This window comes from Odocoileus virginianus, chromosome 23, assembly GCF_023699985.2.
Source record: "Odocoileus virginianus isolate 20LAN1187 ecotype Illinois chromosome 23, Ovbor_1.2, whole genome shotgun sequence".
Classification (NCBI taxonomy): Eukaryota; Metazoa; Chordata; class Mammalia; order Artiodactyla; family Cervidae; genus Odocoileus; species Odocoileus virginianus.
Window position 1 is genome coordinate 48157703 of NC_069696.1, and position 24768 is coordinate 48182470.

Sequence of the window (24768 nt, forward strand, 5' to 3'; positions counted from 1 at the left end):
TAATATGCATTTAGGTTTCCTCCATGTCTCTTCATGGTTTGATAGCTCTTTCTTTTTAGCACTGAATAATATTCCATTGCCTAGATGCACCACAGTTAATCCATTTATCCAGTGAAAGACTTGCTTCCAAGTTCTGGTAATTATGAATAAAGCTGCAATAAATATCCATAATCAGGTTTTTGTATAGACATATTTTTTTTCTGGCTATGCCATGTGGCTTGTGAGATCTTAGTTCCCTGCCCAGGATTGAGCCCTGGCCCACAGCAGTGAAAGTACTGAATCCTAACCACTGGACAACCAGGGAATTCCCTGCATAGACATAATTTTTAATGTTTTTGGGTAAATACTAAAGAGCATAGTCACTAGGCCCTACGGTAAGAGTATGTTTAGCTTTGTATTTCTTACTATTTGTATTACCAGGGATATATTGCTTTGTGATTAAAAACAGAGTCTGGAATTAAGTCTGCTTAATTTCTAGCTCCAGTACTTACTAGCTACATGTCCTTGTACAAATTACTTAGTTATTCTAAGACTTATTAATAAATTAGAATAATGACAGTATCTACTTCATAGAATTGTTCTGGGGATCAGATGAAAAGAGTGACAGTAAAATATTTAAGAACATAGTAAGTACTGAATCAGCATTAGTTGTTGACAGCTGATATTATCCTTATTATTCTTCTTAACTCTATGGGCATGAAGTTTTGAGTCAGCCAATAGTGTAAACTTAGGTTGTAGTGAGAAAATAATTTGTTTCTTCATAAATTTCCTTCCTGTGGAAAGCATGAATTTGTAACAGTGGCCTCCTTGAGAGTCAACTTTCATCAAAATACTGAGGTCTTCAACCAAGCAGAAAATAAAAAACATTCAACATGAGAAACTTCACGCATAGTAAATTATAAAAAATACAAATTAGCAACTTTCCTAATGTTGAGGGGCAAGTTTCAAACATAAAGTGTTTGACTGAATTTACTTTTTATAAATTTATTTTATGAAATAAATTTTGGCCTGAAAAGGTAGTTCAACTAGTGAGTCTAATTGTGTATTTGGGAAATGGAGTCGTTTTCTTTTATGTGGTAGTATATTCATGAATAGGGCAGTATAGTCATGCTGTAATAAGGTATACAGAATAGCAAAATTATAAAATGAAGAAAAAAGGTTAAGAAATGGAATTAATATTAAATATAGCTCTAAGGATATCTGAAGAAAATTAACAATACAATATTTTCCCCAAATGTTTAAAAAGTACTTAAATATAAATTTAAACACTTAGATTTACCGGATAGTCCCACATTGTTGCTCCTCCAAATGTAGACAACACAAAGATGATCACTAAAGCTATCTGAATTTCAGTTACATCCACTCTAGAGGAAAGATAAAGAAGAGAGGTTTGTAAATCAAATTCCGGAATATGAAGGTTCATTGACCATATATTGAAATCAAAGATGTAAAAATCTTCACAGGCTTAGTTTATTTTTACCTTTAGTTCCATCACTGAATTATCAATTAACTACACTGATAAGTGAAAAAGCCTACAGGAACAACAATGTGCTCACATATAGGTAAAAAACTTGTATAGCATGTATACAATTGCTAGTAACAGTTACCGCTGAGATTACAGAAGCCTTTTATCTTCTACTTTATATACTTCTACAAAGTTTGAATTTTTAATAACAATCATGTATTACTCTTATAATCAGGAAAAATTAATAGTAACATAAAAACAACCAGATGACTTAAGGCAAATTCATAAACACTCTCAAGTCAATTTCATTAAAAAGTAGGGAAAATTCCAATAGTTCTCCTCATCATGTTACTAATAGTCCTTATAATTTTTGGTCTCCACAGACATTTCCCCTATATATAAACACACTCGTCAAAGTGCTAGCCACTCAGTTTTGTCTGACTCTTGCGACCCTATGAACTGTAGCCTGCCAGGCTCTCCTGGCCATGGAATTCTCCAGGCAAGAATACTGGAGCAGGTAGCCATTCCTGTCTCCAGGGGATCTTCCTGACCCAGGGACTGAACCCAGGTCTCCTACCTTGCAGGCAATTCTTTACTGTCTGAGCCAGCTGGGAAGCCCTAAACAAACCCACTAAACCAAGCAACATCAGTCTCTACTCTGCATTCTCTGAAGCTACCAATTCCTCTCTCTTTTGCTCCATAAACAGGCTAGCAAGTAGTCCACAGCTGTAATTTCCTCCTCTCTGCATAATCCACTATAGTCCAGTTTTTGGCCCCATTCTATTAAAACTGTTTAAGGTAAACAGTGACTTTCAATTTGTTGAATGTAAGGGATTCATTTTGGTTACTATCTCATGTAACTCCTCAATAGTTAAATCGCTCATCACACCCTCTTTCTTGAAAAGCTTTGCTGTTTTTATGCCATGTTCTCTCATGATTCTCCTGCCTTTCTAGAAGATCTTCCCAGGCTCCTTCCTCCACATCTTAAATGCTCCTGTTTCCAGAATTCCTCTTTTCTCTTTTTAGATTCTCTGAATATTACATCTATACTTAAGACTATCATCTATATGCCAATGACCTCTAAATCCATTTCTCCAAATCCATATATTTTTTTCTGAGCTTCAGATTTTATGTGTCTACCTCCTTCGCATCTCCTCTTAGATGCCGTGCTAGAGGATACTTACTGTGCGCAAATACAAGAAATGTAGGGATTAGATGATGAAATAGATCCAGACATGGAAGAAAAGACTTCTCAGCTGAGTTATTTTGAGGGCATTTAGAGGGAAAAGGTGACTGGAGCATTAATGCACAAATAAAAGGAAAATGTAGTGACATGCAGTATTTGTAAGATTAGTGATAGGCAAATCAAGGCCCCCAGACTGCATGGGGGAATAGTCAAGTTAGTTGAAAAAGGTAAACTAAGTAATATAATGTATGGTATTTTGTGAAGAAAAAAAGAGGAAAAGTACTGACATTTACTGAGCATCTATTATGAGTCTTATGAGCTATATATACATTATACCTGTTTTTTGGGAAAGAGAACGTGAAGTGATTTTTCCACACTTGTATTGAAAACAGCTGGATACTGCTATAGAGAAATGACATCAGAGCCAACATTTTTTCCCCTACACCTATGATTTATTATCAGAGTTTTATACTCTTTTTCAAGTAACAGTGCAGAATTCCATTAAGTTAATCCATAATTTTTCCAGGGTATGACTAGTGACCAGAAGCAACTAGGAAAGCTGACAGAAATTACAGGACAAACTTTCAGTGAACTAAAGGACATATACAGGGATTGAGCTAGGAACCTTGGTTTCACATATGCATCATTCATACCACAGAAAGCGTCATTCTTCCTCTTTTAAGGATAAACTGTATAAATGACTGATTTTTTTGGAAATTTATTATTGTTTATTGACAGATTTTTCAGGACATCCATCCTAGCCAATCGACAGTTCATACTGACTGACTCTGTAAGTATTTACAGAAGCTTGGCTGATGTCCCACATATAGATCCTACTTATAGTGTTAAGCTAGACCATCCATGTGTATCCTACTCAATGCTCAATGATGCATTTACTTTGATAAAGTGAAACCATACAGAGGAGGATCTGTGCCATAGAGAGTAAGTATTTCACATGGTTGAAACCCTGCGCAGTGCAGGATCTCCTCCAGTCCCTCACATGTCTGGTGCTCACCCGCAGCAACCATTTCCCTAATGTTCTGAGTACTTCTTTCCTTATCCTCCTGCCTACAATGCTTTTTCCCCAATCTGTCTGCCATATCCCACCCACAAGTGACTCATCTTTCTATGTCCAATTCTAGGCACACATTAAGCTCTCAGTCAACAGTAAATGAGTATAAAGTACACAACTAGGCCAGGAATGTAAAATAATTCATTTCAGAAAGATTTTTAATGAAGTTAAAAGTCAAAGAGGTAAAGTCTAAGTCGTTAAATAACTGCTGCTACTGAACAACAGTCGTTAAGAGTGTGGGGTCTGGAGAGTTGAGTTTAACCCTGGTTCCACACTTCTTTAGCAGCATAAGGAAGTTACAGAACTTCTCCACCTCACTGGTACAGTGGCAGTAATACCCTCAACTGGGTTAATGTGAGGAACAAATGAGAAAAGGCATGTACAGCACTGAGTACACCGCCAGAACCACGCAAGTGCCCAACAGCTGACAGCTGTGACTATTCTGTAATTTAAAGTCAACGTGAAAAACTGCCAATGGCTTTCACTCTGCTAAATGATCCATTGTTTTGAGCTTCTCCTTTCATTTATCATTAGCAGAAATGTTTTGTTTTTTTTTTTCCTTTTTCCTGAGCTACTACTTCAAAGTGCTGCAGGAAAGAATCTGGAGACAGGGGAAGCCAAAGCTGAGCATGAGCCAAAGGGAGACGGCTACTAAAGGGTCAGGCAAAGAGGGAGCCGCTGAGAAAGAGAGGGAGAGAACAGAATTCCAGTCCTGTGCACTGTTTCCTGGTGTCTAAGAATAAAGAATCGGGGAAAATATTACAAGCTGCTTTTACATTATCTCACTAACTGTGCACCACAGCTGAGATTCTCATGACTACTGTTGCTCAGGACTGCTGTCAAAGGGTTCCCCTTTTTGGACACACAAAAATTTGACTATAAAGGACCTTTAGATTCCATATCTCATTATTTTATCTTTTAGCCAAATGCTTCTTTTTTAGGCACCTTATATCCTTTTTCTACTTTATTCACATCCCTTATTTTTCTTTTTCTCCTGTCAATGTAAACTTGGACTAGTAAGTTGGAGAGGAAGAAAAAATAAAATTATCATCAAGTATATAACTATAACAAGAAGAACACCTAAAAGACTAATACCCTAAGATATAACATTTATGGATGCTTCAATAAATTAAAAGGTAATTTAAATTCCTAATTAACAGTTTGTTCCCTTTATTATGAATAAATGAAGTATGTCAGTGAAAATGAATTTGATTATATCTTAAAATATACAACTTAAAATACATACTTACTTTCCAAACCTCAACATGCCTGAAACATAAGTCTGCCAGTGAGCACAATAAAACATGAACATCCCAATAAAAGAGCAGAAAAACAACCAGTCAGGATGAGTTCCTAAGCGAACAGCAATTGAAGCTCCAACTGCCATAAAAACTGAAAGAAATGAGGTTTAGAAACCATTAAGTATTTAAAATAAGTTAAATAATTGCCACTGAATGTTTAGAAATATAGAATTTTAAGGTGCATAATCTTGGCATTAAAATTAGGCAAGAATAAATTACTGAACATACTTTTTTAGTGTATTTAAAAAAATACACTATGCAAAATTGCTTCCAAATGTAAACCAAAACAAACCAAACAGTTCAGTTCATTTCATTTTTTAAGCCATCATTTAAAAACAAACAAACAAAAAACAACTATAGGAAAAAATCTCCACTAACTTACCTGTGGAAAGAGAGTCACAACCATGGTCAAAAAGTTCCCCTAAAGGAGAACAAGAATTTGTTCTTCTGGCTTGTTTCCCATCAATAGCGTCCAGTGACTGGTAGATGAAGAGTCCTAATGCACATAAAAGGTATGTCCAGTATGGTGCCTGACATGAAATGTTAACAGTGAAGACTGGTGAGTGACAATAAGCCAGCTTCTGTTTGAAAACAGCTCAACCCCAGCCAACCAACACATTTTCTTATGTTCTCGCTTTATAGCACCTCAGCATGATATAAAAAACATTCATAACCCTCTTTCTACAGATATGAATTAAACTAAGAAATGAATTGCTCTAGATTGGGTAGAAGGTCACAGGATATACTATGGGAAGCAGAAAGTTAAACGACTGAATGAGGATTGGGACCCTGATTTTGATTCTTAGTCCACAGCTCCTTTAATATAATACTATTCATATATGGCACTGGATTTGAAATTATTCGGTTAAGTCTCCACTGTGAAAAAAGAACTTAAAGACAAGCCACAGACCCCTGCTTCCATTTATGATGGAATATCAGGGACTGGGTTTACTCTCCCACCGTGGATAACTAGAAACACGATCAAATAAACAAAACCACCACGTTCAGACAGCGCAGCCAGTGCAGCGCTGTGACCCCTGACGCAAGGGAAGTGAGTGGCAGGCACCCTCTGAGGACTCCAGCTGAGTGCCCCCAGGCAGCGTCCAGCCCGCAGAGCAGGAGTGGGGACCTGGGACAGAGCCCAGAGACCCTGCCGCGCTGAGGAGCAACGGAGCAGAGCTCAGCAAAGTCAAGGCAGACAGAACCTATGGTCAGAGCGCTGTAAGCAGAGGCGCACATGTGGAGATCTACAGAGGGGATCTTTGAGTCTCTGGCTGAGAAGCGACCTGTGCCCCATGAGAAAAACTACCAATGAAGGCCAGGGAAAGAACCACATTCCCACCAGGTACAGCAGAAAGACCTTGTAATACTTGTGGCACTGGGGAGAGTTCTCAGAAGTGCAATGCTTTAGCAGTGGGGATAAATTAGCTTTAGACTAAAGGTTTCTCTGACAGCCTTGAAAGATGTAAAATCCAGCCTCAAAAGGATCTGACTGATTCCAGGTAACATACCTATAGCCAACACAAAGCACATCTTAAAGGAATACCCCATCAAACCTAGTACCCCTGAATGTAAAATTCACAATGTTTGGCATCCAATTAAAAAATTAGTAGTCACTCAAAGAAGCAGGAAAATATGCTGACAACTAGGAGTAAAATCAATCAAAACAATCAGGCCCAGGAATGACAGAGAGAGTGAAATTTGCAGAAGAGGACATTAAAAGTTCTGATAAATATGCCTCATATGTTCAAGAAGGTAGAAGAAAAGAATGATAGACTCCAGTAAAATTTCTAGAATGAAAAGTACAATATTTCAAATGCAAAATATACTATATGAGATTAACAACATATTAGATACTGCAGAAGAAAATATCAGTGAATTTACAGACTATTAGAGGAAAATATCCAATATTGTGCATAAAAAGAAAAAAGGCTAAAAATAATTGAACTGGGCCTCAGTAACGTGTGGGATATATGTAATTACAGTCTCAGAAGGAGAGAAGAGAAAGGGTTGGACACGGAAAATACAAGAAAAAATAATGACTGGAAATGTCCACATTTGATTAAATCTATAAACTCACATATCCACTAAGCTCAGCAAACCCCAAGCAGAATAAGTATTGTTTTTAAAAACCCACAAAGGCACATCATAATCAAATCACCAGAGACCAGTGATGAAGAGAAAATCATTTAAGCAGCCAGAAGAAAAAGACACATTACATACAGAAGCATAGATAAATATGACAGAGCAAAGAGTCAGTGAACTTGAAGGTAGGTCAATAGAAATGAAGCAATTTCAACAAAAAAGAGAAAAGGGATTTTATTTATTTATTTATTTTGAGAAAAAGGATTTTAAAACAACCATTCTTTTCTTTCAGCACTTTATAAATGTATTCTACTTACTCAGGGACCCATGTGATGAAAGCAACGGCCAACCCAGAATTCTGCCTCAGAAATGAAGTATAGCAAAAGTATTGAGACCTAGGGTTTCAAAGTTAGATCTGTGTTTGAGTTTTTGGCTCTGTTATTTAATAGCCAAGTGACCCTGGGCAAGTCATTTAAACTCTCTAAACTTTGGTTACCTCATTTTTAAGATGCAAATAAAACTTGTACACAATGAAAAAATTCTTAAGATAATTCTTTACACATAGAAGGCACGTAATAAGCGCTCAATGAAGTTTAGCTATTGTCATTAAACATTCTAAAACTGTATTTGACATATCAATGTAGGTATGGCTTATGTGGTAATTCTGCAAATAACCAATCAACTTGCTACCTCATTCCTCAATCTTTCAAAGTAAACAAAAGTTTACAAAAGTTTACTTTGAACTTTAACAAACATTTCATCATCTGTTAATGTTAGACACCCAGGATTAATAGGTACACTGTTGTTTAGTCACTAAGCCCTGTCCGACTCTTGCCACCCCATGGAATGCAGCCTGCCAGGCTCCTCTGTCCGTGGGATTCTCCAGGCAAGAATACTGGCGTGGGTTGCCATGCCCTCCTCCAAGGGATCTTTCCAACCCAGGAATCGAACCCAGGTCTCTTGCATCTTCTGCATTGGCAGGTGGATTCTTTACCACAGTGCCACCTGGGAAGCTCCACTGAATCCTTTCCCCCTAAATGACAGAAAGTAAATCATCTACATGAGGATGTTCCAATTCTCCCTTCTTATACAGAACCTTCTTATACGGAAAATTTGGAGCTTCTCAAGAAGCAACTCCTAAAGGTCCACATTAAAAAGCTCCTGATTCTAACTTCTAATCTGGGAGCCCGGCAGCAAACAAGTCTAAAGGTCAAGGTGTTAACAGAATCCATGCCGAAATAAATCTGGCTACTCCAGGACACCACGCCTGGGAGTGGACTCTGCCCCTTATTTGGAGAAAGGAAATGAAAACTGGCTCACTGGCCTAACATGACTTCACTAGGATATCAATGGAGTTAAGATTTAGAGTTTAAATAGGGAAAGAGGGGCAGGGGAATTTCAACGAGAAAGACAGAGAGGAGGGCTAAGCAGGAATGAAGGTAGAGGCCTGAAAGTGAAAGGTTTATTCATGAGTCCATGACCAGCTCACGTTTCTGGAACAGATGATCCACAGGTCATTACAAGACAGACTGGAAGGGTAGTAATGTTATCTTAAACAGTACAACAAAGGACTTTCAAAAATGCATTGTTTTGTTTGAAACAGCAATCCACAGAGACAAGGCAGCTATTATGTTCTTTTCATCACAGATAAAAGTAAAACTTAGGGAGGGGTGATAAAGTTCCATCAAGAACACAGTTAGACTGGATCCAGGAAGCAAACCATAGTTTTATGACCTGGCCCATGAGACAAGATCTATCAGATTTACTGCCCTGCAGGCTACACAGAGTAGGTGAAGCTTCCCACCTGGATTCTTAGCTATTCTTTCAAACCCGCTGGGAAGCACTTTCCTGCCCCCACAAATACAATTTCAAGTTCAGTGAACCAGAGCAGTGGGAAACTGGCTGCAAGCTGAGAGAGACTTCCTTCCTTTTAAACCCAGGAAGGCCCACTAGTCCACCAGCTGCCAGTCTTCCTGAGGCCACAGGGGCGGGACCTGTCTCTTCTCTTCCCTGCGGTCATCACCTCCATTTCCACCTGGGGGCTATGAAAGAGTCTGCAGATTTTCAACATCTTTTCTCATCTGTTATCTCTGCAAAACAGGCCCCAGGCGGGAGATCCTCTTGCCAGGAACAGTGGGCCTTTTCCTTTCAGGAGTCTGCTTTAACTGTGGGTCACTCCAGAAAGTTCTCCAGGTGGACACAGGATTTCCAGAGCCATCCCAACTCAATTCCAGTTAAAAAAAAAAAAACTGATTTTCAAAAATTTCAAATGTAAACCCAGGAAAATCAGGGCATGGATTACGAATTATAAGGTCATAAGCAATATGTTAATATCAGAATACTTCTATAGAAGGAGGCTATTACAAAAAGTGGAACTTCTCCAGATCATATGAGCTCCTTAACATTTAAAGTTTTAAATTACATTATCTTTGTAATATCTACTGTATCTGGGAATTCCCTGATGGTTCAGTTAAGACTCCATGCTTCCACTGCAGGGGACATGGGTTTGGTCTCTGGTCAGGAAACTAAGATCCCACAAGCCATGTGGTGTGGCCAAAAGAAAAAAGAATATCTACTGTATCTTTTAAGATCAGAACTTTATAATACATCATAGAAATCTTTCCAAGTCAAGCATAAAGATCTACACCATTTGCTTACATGACTGCATGGTATTCATGATGTGGGTAAATCTCAATTTAAATAATACCTTCATCATTAGATGAATCTTACATGATTGTATGACGATTATAAGTTTATTCTAGAAAATAAAATTACTAAAAAATAATCATAAGTTCATGTCATTAAAAAACACTAATAAATTTAAATTGCTTGTCAGTTACATCACTAAAAAAGAACTATATAAAACTTAAGTATTTGGGAAATTTTACTTTTTCCAGCTACTTAAATTAAAGGATTAGAGAAACCAGAGATTTGAACTAGAACATGTGGCAACTGTTTTTGTTCAAAGTAACTCTGGATCAGGGAACACTCATATATAGATCAATTATTTATTCCGGGTATCATACTCCTTTTTATTTGTGTGTTTGAATGAGCACACACATCAGGAAATGGAAAAAGACACTTAGAAAGTGATCAGTGAACCATTTCTGCCCACTGGACAAATTTAACTTATGGCTCAGACCCTAGAATACTGGATTTGGGGGGAATACATTCTTAGGTTTTTCAAAAGTCTAACCCAGGTAGTCTCCAAGGTCCCATCTTTGATATGAGAATAGAATCCTCTCCAGAGTAGGAGGTGTGTTCTCTGGTTTTAAAACCTGCTATATATACCATGGGAGCTAAATAATTAGATGATTAAAATCAACTGATGATTAAGTAACAGGTTACCGCGTAACTATTCAGTAAAATGGTTTCCAAATTTAAGAGTACATGTCTTGGGGCTTTCTGCAAACTGGACAGGAGCATATCCTCTGTACTCCACGTTCAAATGATCCTGGAATGAGCTACTGTACCTCTCATGCTTCAGTTTCTCTTTATGAAAAATGTGAATAATCACTGTTCTCAACTCATTGTGAGAATTAAATGAATTATTACATGTCAAGTGCTTAGAAAAGTGCCTGGCATTTGGGAAGAGCTCAGTAAATTTTAATTATTATTATTTCTGATACTATATAAGATACTTTTTGAGTGATTCTTAGGTAAACTATTCATTTTAATACTTATGTCTTTAATCTATTTTTAAAATGATAATTTAAAAGCTAGCTAGCATAGCTATCAAACCTATAATTGTACAGATATTAAGGCTTTGAGTCTAAGTTTTTAAGGAGTAGATTTAAGTTTATGTAAAGAAAAACAGTATAGGTAATACACAAAAGCAAAAATGTCCCCAAATTAAAATTTAGGAAATACTGAAACTATACATGCCTGCTTATATGAATTTTCACACTTAAAAAGTCCTCTTTGCCTTAAATGGCCTTGGGTGTAAGTTGACACAGATGCAAAAGATATTACATAACCAGTAACCACTGGGTCAGCTGGTAATGGAGAGACTTCAATTATCCAAACATCAGTTGACTTCTCTCTCCATAAAAAATAAAAACTGCCTTTAGACAAAGATCAGGCATGTGTGAAAAACTGTAATGCTGGTACAGCGTTAGAAGGTGGCCTTTATACCCAACTGGGTGAGTCTAGTGATTTGTTTTAATATAATTCAATTTATTTATTTTTAACTGAAAGATAATTACTTTATAGCATTGTGTTGGTTTCTGGCAAACATCAACATGAATCAGCCACAGGTATACCCGAGTCTAGTGATTTTTGAGAGAAAACTCATGGAATTTTAACAGACTGCTAATCTGCCGGCTCTAACCTGCATTATCTGCCTGTGACACAGCGGAGCCTGGCCAGAGGCACTTTCTACTTCACAGAGGGAGGGTCCCCGCTGGAGCCAGGCCGGGAGGCTCCAAAGGCCTGGCGACAGGAAGCCGAGTCCCTCTCCGTCCCTCCTCAGCTCCTCAGCTCCAGGCAGGGGCCCCGTTTGGGAGGAGCTCACCCACCTTCATCAGATGAGGCGGGTTACCAGCGGGGTGGAAAGCAGGCAGGACGCGAACACCCAACAGCGTTCAACCAGCTTCAGGGCCAGCGGGACTTTCTCAGGACATTAGAACTCTGTACTTGAAAGACAGCCTTCCTTCTTTGTAAGTTTAGCGTAAACAGGAGTATTCTTTTTAAAGCCCTCTTTGAGCACTTACTAGAATTCTCGTTGACAATGCCAGCCTCTCGCTGGGCAGAGGGAAGCAGGCGGGAGGGCAGCGAAGAGAAGCCCCGCACAGACCTACCGTCACCGCCACCTGCCTCGGGTACCTTCACAGAACCCAGGCGGCCGGAGCTTCTGCCCAGGTCACACCCACCAGGAGCAGGATTTAAGGCTCCTGCCGTGCCCACAAGGCCATGTTTAGCCACACTTGAACCAGACTTCTAAAGGGGAAGCAGCTTGTTCCCTGGGAATCAAGCTCCTCCTACATCACCGGCAGAAGCTCCTTCTAGAAGCACCGGGATGAGGGTGAGGCTGGCAAGGCACCGTGGCTGCAGAACTGAAGCAGGCATTTTCCACTCCCGGGTGGTCTGTGCCTGCCCGCCTCACTCTACTCCCTGCCCTGCTTCTAGAACTTTCACTTCCTGCGAGGTATTTTGTTTTAGTACGAGAGGCCACTCTCTCACAAGAGTCCTGCCTCCATAAACGACGCTTCATAAGTTACTGAACTGGAAGGAAATATTCTAGATTTCAAAGAAACCAAACCTGTAACAGAATTTGACTAGGTTATGGCCTTTTCTTATTATTCCTCCAACAAATAATTCTTTATAGTCCACTTGAATCTGAATTATTTAGACAGGGAACAAACCATTTCTTAAAGTTGTAAATATCTCTTCAGATACACTTGCTTTCGATTCATATCAGAGAGGAAAGAAATTATTCAAGGCCCTTTGACCCAGCCCTATGTTGGGCACCAATCTGCTATAAACACACTCTTAATAGTAGTCACATGGATTTATATACAGATAGCAAGAGGGCAGAGCAAAAACATTTACTCAAGAAAGCTGAAGAGGGAATGGAGCCACAGTTTATGCCAGTCAAAAACAATCAGAGGAGTGTTTTGTGGTAGAGAATGCTACTAAGCTGGAGCCCGAAGAACCAGACTCAAATCACCAAATTTTCTCATCGAGAGGGGACGCAATTCAGTTCTTGTTTTCTGTTTGCCCTGACTCTGGCATACTCATGTCAAAACTCCCTGGACCAAATTGATAAGTATTTAATCTGAAACTAAATATGCTAAGTTTTAAGCTAAAACTGAATATGGATGGAAAAACATAATCTCCCAAGATTATAAATTGCTATTTCCTGCATGCAGTCAATAGTCTAGCAAATATTTACCAAGTGTCTACTTTACACAAGGCACTGTGCCGTGGAGAATGTTCAAATAAATGGGCAATTGCTGTCTTAAAATATGGTAGACTGTCTTACTCAATAAGGACATACATAACCAAACATCACATCACACACATAACCAAAATAAAATGGAGAAGTTCCACAGGAGAGCTACAAAGACCTGCAGCAGAAGTATAGTTTTCCAGCTTGGAATCCTGCACTCAGTTTAAAGAGGTTAATTTATTTCCCTTTAGTTTCCTCATCTATAAAAGGAGGATAATAACAGTACCTTTTCATAAAGTTGTGGGGAGGATTAAATGTGATAATAGACAAAAGCAGTTTAAATGAATGCCTAGTACCTAAGTGTGTGAGTCTGAATGCTAAGTTCCTTCAATCATGTCCAATTCTGTGCAACACCAAGGGCTGCAGCCTACATGGTTCTCGGTCCATGGGATCTCCCAGGCAAGAATAATGGAGTGGGCTGCCAGGCCCTCCTTCGGGGGAATCTTCCCGACAGGGATCGAACCCATGTCTCTTACATCTCCTGCACTGGCAGGCAGGTTCTTTACCACTAGCGCCATCTGGGAAGCCCCAAGTACATAAGTAATACCCAGTAAATGTTAGTTAAAAAGTGAAGTCGCTCAGCCGTGTCCGACTCTTTGCAACTCCATGGACTGCAGCCTGCCAGGCTCCTCTGTCCATGGGATTTTCCAGGCCAGAGTCCTGGAGTGGGTTGCCATTTCCTTCTCCAGAGTGTTAGTTATCATTGCTATTATTATGGAAGTTCATAGGATTAAGCAGTTGATTTGACTTCAGAGAAGGAAGAAAAATTTCAGGGAAGGAATGGACACTGAGAGATGAAGTGGGGCAGGAGAAAGAAAGAGGAAGGAGAAGAGAGAGGGACAAGAAGGAAAGAAATCTTTAAAAAAAAAAAACTGTTTTTGGCTGTACTGCATGGCATGTGGGATCTTAATTTCTCAACCAGGATTGAACCCCCCTCCCCAGCCCCAGCCTGCATTAGAAGCATGGAGTCTTAGCCACCATACTGCCAGGAGAAGTCCCAAGAAATACCCTTGATACAGGAAGTAGTTCAATTTGACTGGAGTAGAAAGTTCCTTAATGAAATGGTGGCGTGACATGCAGTTCAGAGCACATTGTACAAACAATGTAAATCACTTAACTTTTTTCTACTAATTCTCATCATCCCCAGTCATGTCCTAGAATATCAATACAGTTAAAAAGTAGATCAAATATTATTATTAACATAGATATGTAGTGAGCATTAATCATAACTGGGTAGATTAACCCAAGCATCAGAGTCCAAAAATCATATGGGCCTTCCCTGACCCTTTCTGGAAGGAATCCACCAAGTCTGAAAGAGTACTAACTCTTAAGTCTAAGAATCAGAAAACAAGTTTCAAGCCAGGTTAAAGACACTCCAGGCCTCAACTTCCTCTTAGTAAAATGTATGCCACTATTAGTTCAGGATGGATGGACAGAAGAAATACTAAAATGGTGGGAAGGCCTTTCTAGGAAGGGAAAAAACTTGCCAGCCTCCTTGGGTTGATAGGAGACACAAATGCAACAATGAATGTGAAAGCATGTTACATACCTGATAAGCATTACATAAAACATAAGGTATTTTTCCTGCAGATCACACAGAAAGGAAACAACTGCAGATGAGACGCTGGTAGTATGTGGTGAAAAGAATCGGGCTTCGTAGTCAGGACTTCTTAGATCTGAACCTTGTCAGGTCCTGTCTCTGTGGCCCATGAACTGTGACGCTGCTTTTGTGGTCTTGCTAGGATACTGTCAGACAGGCAGCGTGACTCCTGTAAGGGTGTTTCCCCTCACTGCTACAGCCACTTAGAAGCTCGTGAAGGATCCAATTACATTTCAGTTGTAATTCAGTTGAAACTTCTCAGTTTCATCTTGTTTTTTCAAACCTTACTTCCCGTTTTGGGGTCATTCTGATTTCCTTTTTTTAAAGTCCCTCAGATCCTCCCTGTCTGCCACCTTCCCCCCCCCCCCTTTTTTTTAATAAATGAGGCATAGCCTAAAAATGAATAATTTTCCCTGTTCCATCAGGCCCCACCCTGTGATCCCTAAACAGAATCTCCTGGACTTCTCTGCCTGTCCTGCTCTTTGGAAGTGCTCACAGATGGTTATTAAATTAATACTGAAAAGTTCATGATTTAACTGGCAAATATCAGAAACATTCAAATGTTTTTAGCCAAACCTAGGCCCAATAAAAGCTAAAGTTTATTATAGGTTTGCAGGACATTTTTTCATAACAGTAATATTTTTAACAGGTTGAACAAATTCTAATTTTCTACATTTATCTGCATGTAATATATCATTTAGTCCTCACTGCATTTTTGTGAAATTGGTTTGGCAAGTATTATTTCTATTTTACATGAGGAAAGCAGGCCCACATTGTTTGTCATTCCATGGTGTGGCAAAGCCACATTAGAACCAGGCCTTCCCTTCTGACCCAATGCACACTGCCTCTGGGGAATTTTGCAAATGGGCCTCCACTTACATTTTTTAAACAATATGTAACTGAATTGATAATGGGAACATCTGCCGAAAAATCAAATATTAATATAACTAACATATCCATCAATCTATGTTTAAAATGTAGGCTTCATCAAATACTTAAAAAAAAAAAAAAAAAAAAGGATCCATTGTGGAGGGCACTGTATTCCTATCCAACCTCAAATCAAATTAGTTCTCCACAGGACCTATACTCCCTGGAGAAGGAAATAGCCAGCACTCCAGTATTCTCGCCTGGAGAATCCCATGGACAGAGAAGCCTGGCAGGCTGCAGTCTATGGGGTTGCAAGAGCCAGAGATGAGTTAACGACTAAACCAACCAACGAACCAGGACCTATACTCAAATATGATTATAAACGGAGTCTCTATGTGGAGGGCAAAGAAAAGAAAGCAATGTCACAGAACATGCAATGTAGTCTTTACTCCAGGTAGTCTAAAAAGCTATAGATAGCGGTGGCCCCCTCTGCCTCCTGCTCCCCCCATGACACTCAGTCCAAGGGACGCTTCTGATTACCACGTGTCAAAAGCCCACGTTATTTACTCTTATTTCAGATACAGGTTAAATATGGTTAAGAAAATCCGTTGGCTTTTCCGATCCCTGGGTCTTGATGATAAGCATTAACACCTTGCTAATACTTTTGCTTTCCACGAATAAGTCAACGAAGAAAAAGGAAGTAGTTAATCTCTTAAAAGTAGCTTATCTTTGATCAGCGCTATCAGTAATTACAGGATCACTAGCACAACCTTTGAGAAACTGACGGTTAAGTATAAAAGTGTCCAAAGGGCATTTCGGGCTTGGCCGACCCAACCACAAGCGCGAAGGCCAGGCGGGACGGAGCTGGGGGTGTTCAGTGACCAGTGTGCAAAGTCACCGACTGCTTGTCCACACCCACCCCCCAACTTGGCGCAGAACGGGGCGGCGGCCAGACAGGCAGCCCCTCGCTCGCAGTGGCCGAGACAGCCCGTCCGCCGCCCCGGGGGTGGACGGGACTGGGCAGTGACCTTGAGAGCCCCTCTGCCGTCCGGAGGAGGCTCGGGGTACACACGGGACTGCGTAGCGGCGTGACAGCCTCCAGGCAGAGCGGAGAAGGCTCGCGGCGGCCGCGGCGCGGAGGCAGAGACGGTGTCCACCCCTCCGCGGTCCCGGGCGGCTCTGTGGTGCGCGCGGGTTGGGGGCGGCGGGCGCGGGCGCCCCGGGAGCCTCCAGGGCCGCACCTGCGCCGGGGCTCGACTCAAGATGGGCAGCAGTTGGGGGCCCGCGGGCGGCGGACGGGCGGCGGGCCCTACCTCCTCGGTGACCGTGGGGCAGTAGGAGATGAGCACGAGCGTGGTGAGCATGTTGATGGCGAGGCCCAGGAGGGTGATGGAGTTGGGGGCCATCCACAGCGGGATCCACTGGAGCAGCCAGGTCCAGTAGAGCTGCAGCGGCGGCTCGAGCAGCGAGACGCCCGCCGCGCTGTAGCGGTGCTCTTCCAGCCGCCGCAGCTGCGCCGCGCTCAGCGGCTCGGTCAGCGCCTTCAGCCAGCGCGGCGCCGGCCTGGCCCCGGCGCCCGCCGCCATGGCCGCCTGCGGGCCCCGCGGCTGCGAGCGAGGGCAGCCCGCGCGGGGCTCCAGGGCGGGGACAGGTGGAGGGAGGGGCTCGCGGGCCCGGGCCTGCGCCGGCCGGGTGGGACTCGCCGGTCCGGCCCGCGGCCGAGGTCGAGGTCAGGCCGGGCCGCCCCTGGTCCCGGGGGCCCCCGCCCCTAGAGCCGCCGGCCGCAGGGGGCGGGGCCTGGGGTGCGCGGGGAGGGGGCGGGGCCGCCCCGCGAGGGGTCCGGCCGGCGCGACCGGTCCGCCCAGGCCCCCGGGTCACCGCGGGGGTTCCACCGACCGTCACTTTCTAATTGGCGCACAAAGGGCCCAGACTCCCGCAAGATCCCGATGCACCTGCCTCTAAGGTCCGATTCTTCTCCCGGGACCGCTGGTGACGCTCCCCGGAGGGAAGTCTCGCCCGCGGGACAGTTAGTAGCGGGTTCCTCTGACTCTTGGGCTATGCATAGTTCGGTTCTCCTCTTTGGCGAACGCCCTCGTCTTCAGCCACACTGAAGGACGCCGCTGCCTGCAGACCCGGCGTCGGCGGGATACTGTGTGAAAACATGATTTTTGCCCATCTTGGGTCACCGGTTTGAGGGCCCCATCCGTTGGCCCATAGAGAGATCCTGTTTGATAAACGTACGGGCATAGGTCTTCCTTCCAAACCCCAGGGCTGGGGCCTTGGCCGTGTATTAGCTCTAGAGAACCCTCACTTTCCGGTTCAGGGATCAAGGTTCAGGGTTCAGATGCCAAGGTGTTGGAACTACCAATCAGGATTTAGAAACACCGTCTAACAAGGGGACTGAACGGTTGGAACCCAAATGCCTCTTTTTCAGAGCAGCCCATACCGATAACCTTTTTTTTTTTTTTTTTAATACACACACCATTCCCCCCAAAGACAAGAATCCAGGTGGCACCTTCCACTGCCCACCACACAATGGCAGTTCACCAGCCCCTTACCTCACAATGCACTCTTTAGACCAGGGGACGGCCTGTCATAAACATATCATTTTGCACAACCAGAGACAAGCCTGCCACTTGCCTTTTCTTCACCTCAGGGTTCTTATCGGTAGGCACTTCTCTAAGACACTGAACTAACTCAGAAGCTGCTTAGTTACAGTCGTGTTGGGCAGTGGTTATCAGCGGGTACAGTTTGTCCAGCAGATGCCACCACACACCTTGGAGATGGGCTAACAAATTACTACCCAGCCCACCAGCTGTTCCCATACAGCTTATAAACTACAGATGGTTTTTAGACTTTAAATGATTAAAAAAAGAATTTTTTTCTGTGATGCAAAATAACATGAAATTCATATTTCAGTGCCACTAATAAAGCCATATTTATGCCTTATATACTATTTATGACTGCTTTCATGCTCCAAGGGCAAATTTCAGTGGTTGTGACAGACCATATAGCCTGAAAAGACTACAATATTGACTGTCTAGCATTTACTGAAAAAAACTTGGCAATCCCTTCTTTAGAAGAATAAGAGGGTGTCTGTAGACAAAATCATGCATTGAATATCCATTTCCTAGTCTCTTATGTGAAAAATGATACAAATGCAGGAAAGGAATCAGAATGATAGAGATTCATTCTTAACTTTGTTGGGGTTTTTGTACAGTAAATTTGGAGATACCTATCTTTTAACTTGGCAGGGTCACAAATGAGTCAAGGAAAAATCCTTTTCCAGTTTAATAAGTTTAACTATGTTACAGATAATTTTAACTATAGCTCAAAAAACATCATAAAGAGGATGAAAGGGCAAGCTGGGAAAAGGTATTTCCTTCAAATAAAGTCCATATTGAAGAGTACCCAGATCATATGAAGAACTTCCTGGTGGTCCAGTGGCTGGGACTCTGTGCCTTCAATGCAGATGGCTCAAGTTTGATCCCTGGTCATGGAACTAAGATCCCACATGCTGTGCAGTGCAGCCAAAAGCTATTTTAAAAAATAAAGAAACACATTTACTATACCCCACAGTTCTTTCTTTAAAAAAAAAAAAAGGAATTATCTTACTAAATTTACTAAAATCAATGATGCATTCTCTTGCTTTGGACTTTGGTAAAGTCCAGCCTCCCTAGCTTGGCATTCAAAAGCCCAATCTCCCTTTCCAGTCTTATTTCCCAAGTGTCTCTTCCCTCGCTCCTCTCCCTAATCTGATGTTCCAGCATCATGGGTCCATTAGGTATTCCCAAGTACACCCAGTACTTCCTCATGACCCACTTTGCTTCCTGGGCTTGGGGAGTACCCTCCATCTCTCATCACCCCCAAAACACTGCTCATTAGGCAAGGCTCTGCTTAAATTCTGCCTTCTCTGAAATGGCCTCTCATATTCTTCCATTTGATCTCTCCTGCTTCTGCAGTGTCCTTTATACCTTGTAATCCAGTCTGCCTTGAGGCACTTATTTATGTACTGATCTTCTTGACCAGCTTGGAGTACAAGGACTGTATCCCTGCACTGTGTTCCTCAGTCCTTGGTACCGAGTAGATATCCATACATTTAAAACCTTTTTGTTTTGAAATAATAGAGTTGCAAAAATTGTACAGAGAGATTCCTTGTACTCTTCAGCCAGCCTTTCCCAATAGTAATGTCTTACATTATCCTCAGTACAAGAGATATCCATAAGTTTTTATTTGGTGGTTTATCTTGGTTTAACTACCAGTTCTTTTTGTGTAACTTGCAATCATATTTCAAATCTTCTTCCTCAGCATCTAGATCAACTTTCCACAAAATGTTCTGGTCTCATGTAGCCAGATTAAGTGTAAAATAACTGCTTCAAAAAGCTCTAAATTTCATTGGTTTGGAAAGGCACATGTTGCAATCAAAAAATCACCTGGCTAGATTTTCAGTGTAGCAGAATTTTATCTTTCAGGGAGTCAAGCTACGTGTGTAAGTGTTTAGAGTTTTGGACCCACAGGCTGGAGTCTTTATGAAGATTAGTATAGTTCTGTGGTGTAAATCCTTGCCTATTCTCATTTACGTGCTCTGGTTTAATTTGTTTTTATAGTTCTGTACTTTGTGACTCTAAAGTCCAACTTTTATAGAACCATGGTACCTTACAAAATACATGAGTGGACATAAAGTGTTCAATAATAGATTGACAAAAACATTTGCTGTCTTCTCTAGAAATGCTTAATTTCTGGATCAAGATCAGAAAAGCAGATTTCACAATAGAATCCCTGAGATGTTGTAATTGTGTTTTTTTATCTGATATTTCAAAAGCAATTTATGGTTGGAAACTGATTTTCCTCAGAGACACAGTTCTTAGCGGTTGTCCTATTTATATCCTTTAACTATTTTTATTTATTATTGTTTTCTGAGTTCTCATCCCACTGCTTTAAAATGTTTTCCATGGTATGATTTGAGGAGCATTGGAGCGAATCTCCTTCCTCAAAAATTCCTTCTTCAGCAATCTATGGTAAAAGCTGCACAATGAGTTAGTTATCCTGTCTTTGGATTGGGGCTTTTAGGATAAGCAGGTAGGTCAGATTTCCATGTTAGGTTAGGTCATTATCAGAAACACCTTAGGAGCAATGCTTTTTATCAGAAAGCCTTTCCTCTGAGACAGCTGAGAGAGAATGACTCCAAACAAATAGCTATGCCAGGAACTTGTGAGAGACAGCTGGAGCTGCCTGCCCCAGCATGGATGAGCACACAAATCACCTGGCGACCCTGTGATGAGGCAGCTTCTAAGTTAGGGAATCTGGAGAGTGCAGGGAAGGTTTTCAGTCCTGAGGAGCTCCCAAGTAATGCTGATGCTTCTGGAAACCAGACCCCACGTTGAGTCCTAAGGACTGACGGATATTCAGTCTTAGAAGGCTTGGGTGGAGGCATGGCTTGGAGCAGGCCCCAGGTGAAAAGGGGATGGAGCAGAATGAGGAGAAACAGGGCTGTGGAAAACTTAAGGATGAGAAAGACCAGGTTTGGCTCACTTAATTTTGGTTAAACGGTGCTTTCCAGGACAAAGAAGGGATATATAGATAGATTAAAATTTTCAATTTTATATTGCATATGTGTATTAAGGGCTTCCCTCGTGGTCCAGACGGTAAAGAATCTGCCTGCAATGCAGGAGACCGGGTTCAGTCCCTGGGTCAGGTAGATCCCCTGGAGAAGAAAATGGCAACCCACTCCAGTATTCTTGCCTGGAGAATTCCATAGACAGAGGAGTCTGGCACGCTACAGTCCATGGGGTCGCTAAAAGATGGATACAGCTGAGCAACTAATAGGCATGTGTATTAAACTGATTATATAATACCATCTACAGTGGAATTGAGATCTATTTTGTTGGTTGGCCATTGTTTCATTTGTTTTGTTTTTTGTAGCATGCAGGATCTTATTTGCCCTACCAGGGATCGAACCCATGCCCCCTGCAGTGGAAATGCAGAGTCCTAACCACTAGACCACTGGGAGAGTCCCGGTTGTTCATTGTTGATGAGGTTTTTCATTATACTGTGCTTTCCAGACTGGGATACATTTAGCTCCCTGACATGACTGGAATGACATCCATTTGAAGATCTGGGAAGAAAACATAGTTTTCTGTTTAATAAATGCATATATCATGGAGAAGAAGGTAACATGGATAAACTCTAACGAATAAGCAAGTGAAGGTTATGGCAATGGCTTCAGGCTGGGCTCTCACATCCTGTCCACCATTTCCCTTTTTTCTGCCAAAAGGAGGGCCGTTGAGTCGGACAAGGTGAAGAGCCCGTGCCTGAGATAATCCCAGTGAAGCACAGAAACAGGTGCTCTTCTCTTTCTGTTGTTGATTTTCTCATTTCTGTCTCCTCTTTCCTTAGTACCTTGCCTGGTGTGGTTGTTTCTGGCTTCATCTCTGTCCCGTTGCTCTTGACTGCCCTTCCCTCTGTACAGATGTTAATGTGTTCGTCTGTGAGCCTTTCCTCCATCCTACTTGACAGTGATCCTGGGTCTTGGCCTTTGATGAGCCCATCCTAGCCACACCCTCCTGGTCTCTCCATCACTGTTGCTTAACTTCTTCAGGGAGTGGAGTTACTAAAGACTGTGGGTCAGAGTCCATGCTGGCCACTATGAAGACTTGACATTTATGGAAAGATTCTTAGAACAACTTGTCTCACTAATGAACTCTTGATTCTACTGCAAGACAATGTTCCTTGAACCCTAACTGTGAGCTCTTATAGTTGCAACTCTATGGACTGGAGTCCACCAGGCTCCTCTGTCCATGGGATTCTCCAGGCAAGAATACTGGAGTGGCTTGCCATGCCCTTCTCCAGGGGATCTTCCTGACCCAGGGATCAAACCCACATCTCTTACATCTCCTGCATTGGCAGGCAGGTTCTTTACCATTAGTGCCACCTGGGAAGCCATGAGCTATTAAGAAGCCATAAGCTATTAAGTACATAAAAATAACCTCACATAGAGAGGCTCTGCCCCTTCTCGGCAACCTCCACCACTACCCCACCTGCCTCCAACCACCACTACCCCACCTGCCTCCGACTCAGCGGTACTGCCCTGCGCAGGCATGAGAACTGACTTTTCAGTGACCCCCCCCCACCCCCCAGTGGACACACAGGAATGAGGCTGGGATGATCAGCCCAGGGGCACTTCATCCCATATCCTGCAGGGGATACATTATTTGGCTCTCTAGTGCTTAGGATTTTCCAAATGACCACATGACTTCAAATCAGCTTTGGTTTATTTTGAAACACGGCTCCCTTCCAAACACTCCTCGTCCCAGTTGTCCAAAAGGGACGCCTGCAGAGTTGGAAGCGTGGCTCCTTTCTTTGTCACAGTGTTGCTGGTAACTCTTGTTTATTTTTCCTTTCTTCTTTGTGTTTTTTCCCATTAACTTAAAAAATATTAAGCCAACATTTTTAAATTTGTGTGTAATGTCTTTAAGATATTTTCTTGGTCTCCAAGACTAGGATGAAGGTGAGAGGAGAGCACTCGAAGGAGGAAATCTCTTGCCTGTGTAAGTGCTTACCTACAAAGAACAGGAAGATTTCTCTAAAGCTATTGCTTGAGAGAAAAAGAAGCTATGGTCAATCATGCACTTGAGGGCAAAGTTTTTGCCTTTAAAGACATGAGTCCACCAGTGCCCCAAGCCACATGCTGAGTGACCCCTTTGAGAGTGTTTAACTCCTGCCACCTGCCTGGTCTTTTGTTCCTAGCAATCAACTCCAGATAGAGGAAAAATGTTTATCTAGGCCAAAGGTTTCTCAAGTCAGGGTATTTAGGGACAGAAAGAGATCATCAGGTGAGTTTAAGAGGGTGATTGCTGCCCTTAGAATCAGGAGAATTGGTCATCCCATTAGTGGGTTTGTTTCTCTAATCCAGTCTAAGTTATCAAAATTCAATTATTGATACAAAAGTGAAAGTGAAATTCGCTCAGTTGTGTCTGACTCTTTGCGACCCTGTGGAGTATACAGTCCATGGAATTCTCCAGGCCAGAATACTGCAGTGGTAGCCTTTCCCTTCTCCAGGGTATCTTCCCAACTCAAGGATCGAACCCAGGTTTCCCACGTTGCAGGCGAATTCTTTACCAGCTGAGCCACAAAGGAATTTTATAAATATCTACACATGGCAATCAGCCGACTCTTTGGTGCAAAAGGATGGTAATTAGTGCTCCAGATAAAACAAGGAAATAAAGGCAGAGCTCAGTTTAGAGTCAAGGAATGTTATAAGAGAGGGTTGGTGAGAAGACTGTCTGGTTTTCTTACTCCTTATTCTACTCTTGGGCTTCCCTCGTAGCTCAGTCAGTAAGAATCTGCCTGCAGTGCAAGAGACCCAGGTTTGGTTCCTGGGTTGGGGAGATCCCCTGGAGAAGGAAATGGCAACCCACTCCAGTATTCTTGCCTGGAGAATCCCATGGACAGAGAAGCCTGGCAGGCCACAGTCCATGGGGTCGCAAGAGTCGGACAGGACTTAGCAACTAAACAACGAGACAATTCTACTCCTGCTCCTACTCCTAGGAAAAGAAAGCCAAATTGGTGTTTCCAGCATTCCATTCAGAGGAACTGAAGTGAGGAAGGGGATGGGTGGTCAGGCCTGGAGTCAGGAGAGAACTGGTGATAGTGGAGAGGTTAAGAGTGATGGTGCATAGTAGAGGAGGGGGAAGAAGGGACATAGGAAAGGGAACAAAGGTGGCTGGGGGCTGGCTGACCCCTCATTTTTATAGCTCATATACACGAATATTTAGAAGTTATAAATCTAATGCATGGTTAATAAAATAGTTGTATCCTTCAGTTTTCTGAGGGGGATATCCTCATAATGACCTGGAAGTCTAGATTAAAAAAAAAATTAACCTTATTAAATCATGACAACTGAGTACACGTCCTTATTTGTATTTATTCATTTATTTATTTGGCTGGGCTGCACAGCATGCAGGATCTTAGTTCCCTGACCAGGGATTGAACCTGCGCCCTCTGCAGCAGAAGCGTGATGTCACAACCACTGGATCACCAAGGAAGCCACAGAAGGCTGACTGCATGTTGGGTCATCAGTTCAAAGATACTTGCCAGGATGTTGTGGCACGCCGCCAGGCTCAGGCCCCCCTGTGCTTTCCACCCTGCTGCCCCCTGCGCCAAGAGGGGTCTCAGATGCACACACACAGATGCCCTGCCTCATGTGCAGCCTCAGTCACACCTTCCACACCCCGACTCCCTGA

At 42.3% G+C, this 24768-nt stretch overlaps 1 protein-coding gene across 2 annotated transcripts in view; it reads right to left on the reverse strand.

Annotated features, from left to right (window-relative positions):
* The window catches only part of CHPT1 (choline phosphotransferase 1), a 25686-nt gene extending 8515 nt beyond the window's left edge, over positions 1-17171 (reverse strand). Inside the window, exons 1-4 of one of the 2 annotated variants that reach the window (XM_070454071.1) lie at positions 16768-17171; positions 5407-5554; positions 4974-5115; positions 1280-1364 (exon numbers count right to left, since the gene is read on the reverse strand). In XM_070454071.1, the coding sequence (XP_070310172.1) occupies positions 1280-1364; positions 4974-5115; positions 5407-5554; positions 16768-17112 (720 nt within the window). In that variant the 5' untranslated portion in view covers positions 17113-17171. The remainder of the gene's footprint in view (positions 1-1279; positions 1365-4973; positions 5116-5406; positions 5555-16767) is intronic. The other variant, XM_070454072.1, reaches the window with a different exon arrangement.
* Between the last annotated feature and the right edge of the window lie 7597 nt (positions 17172-24768).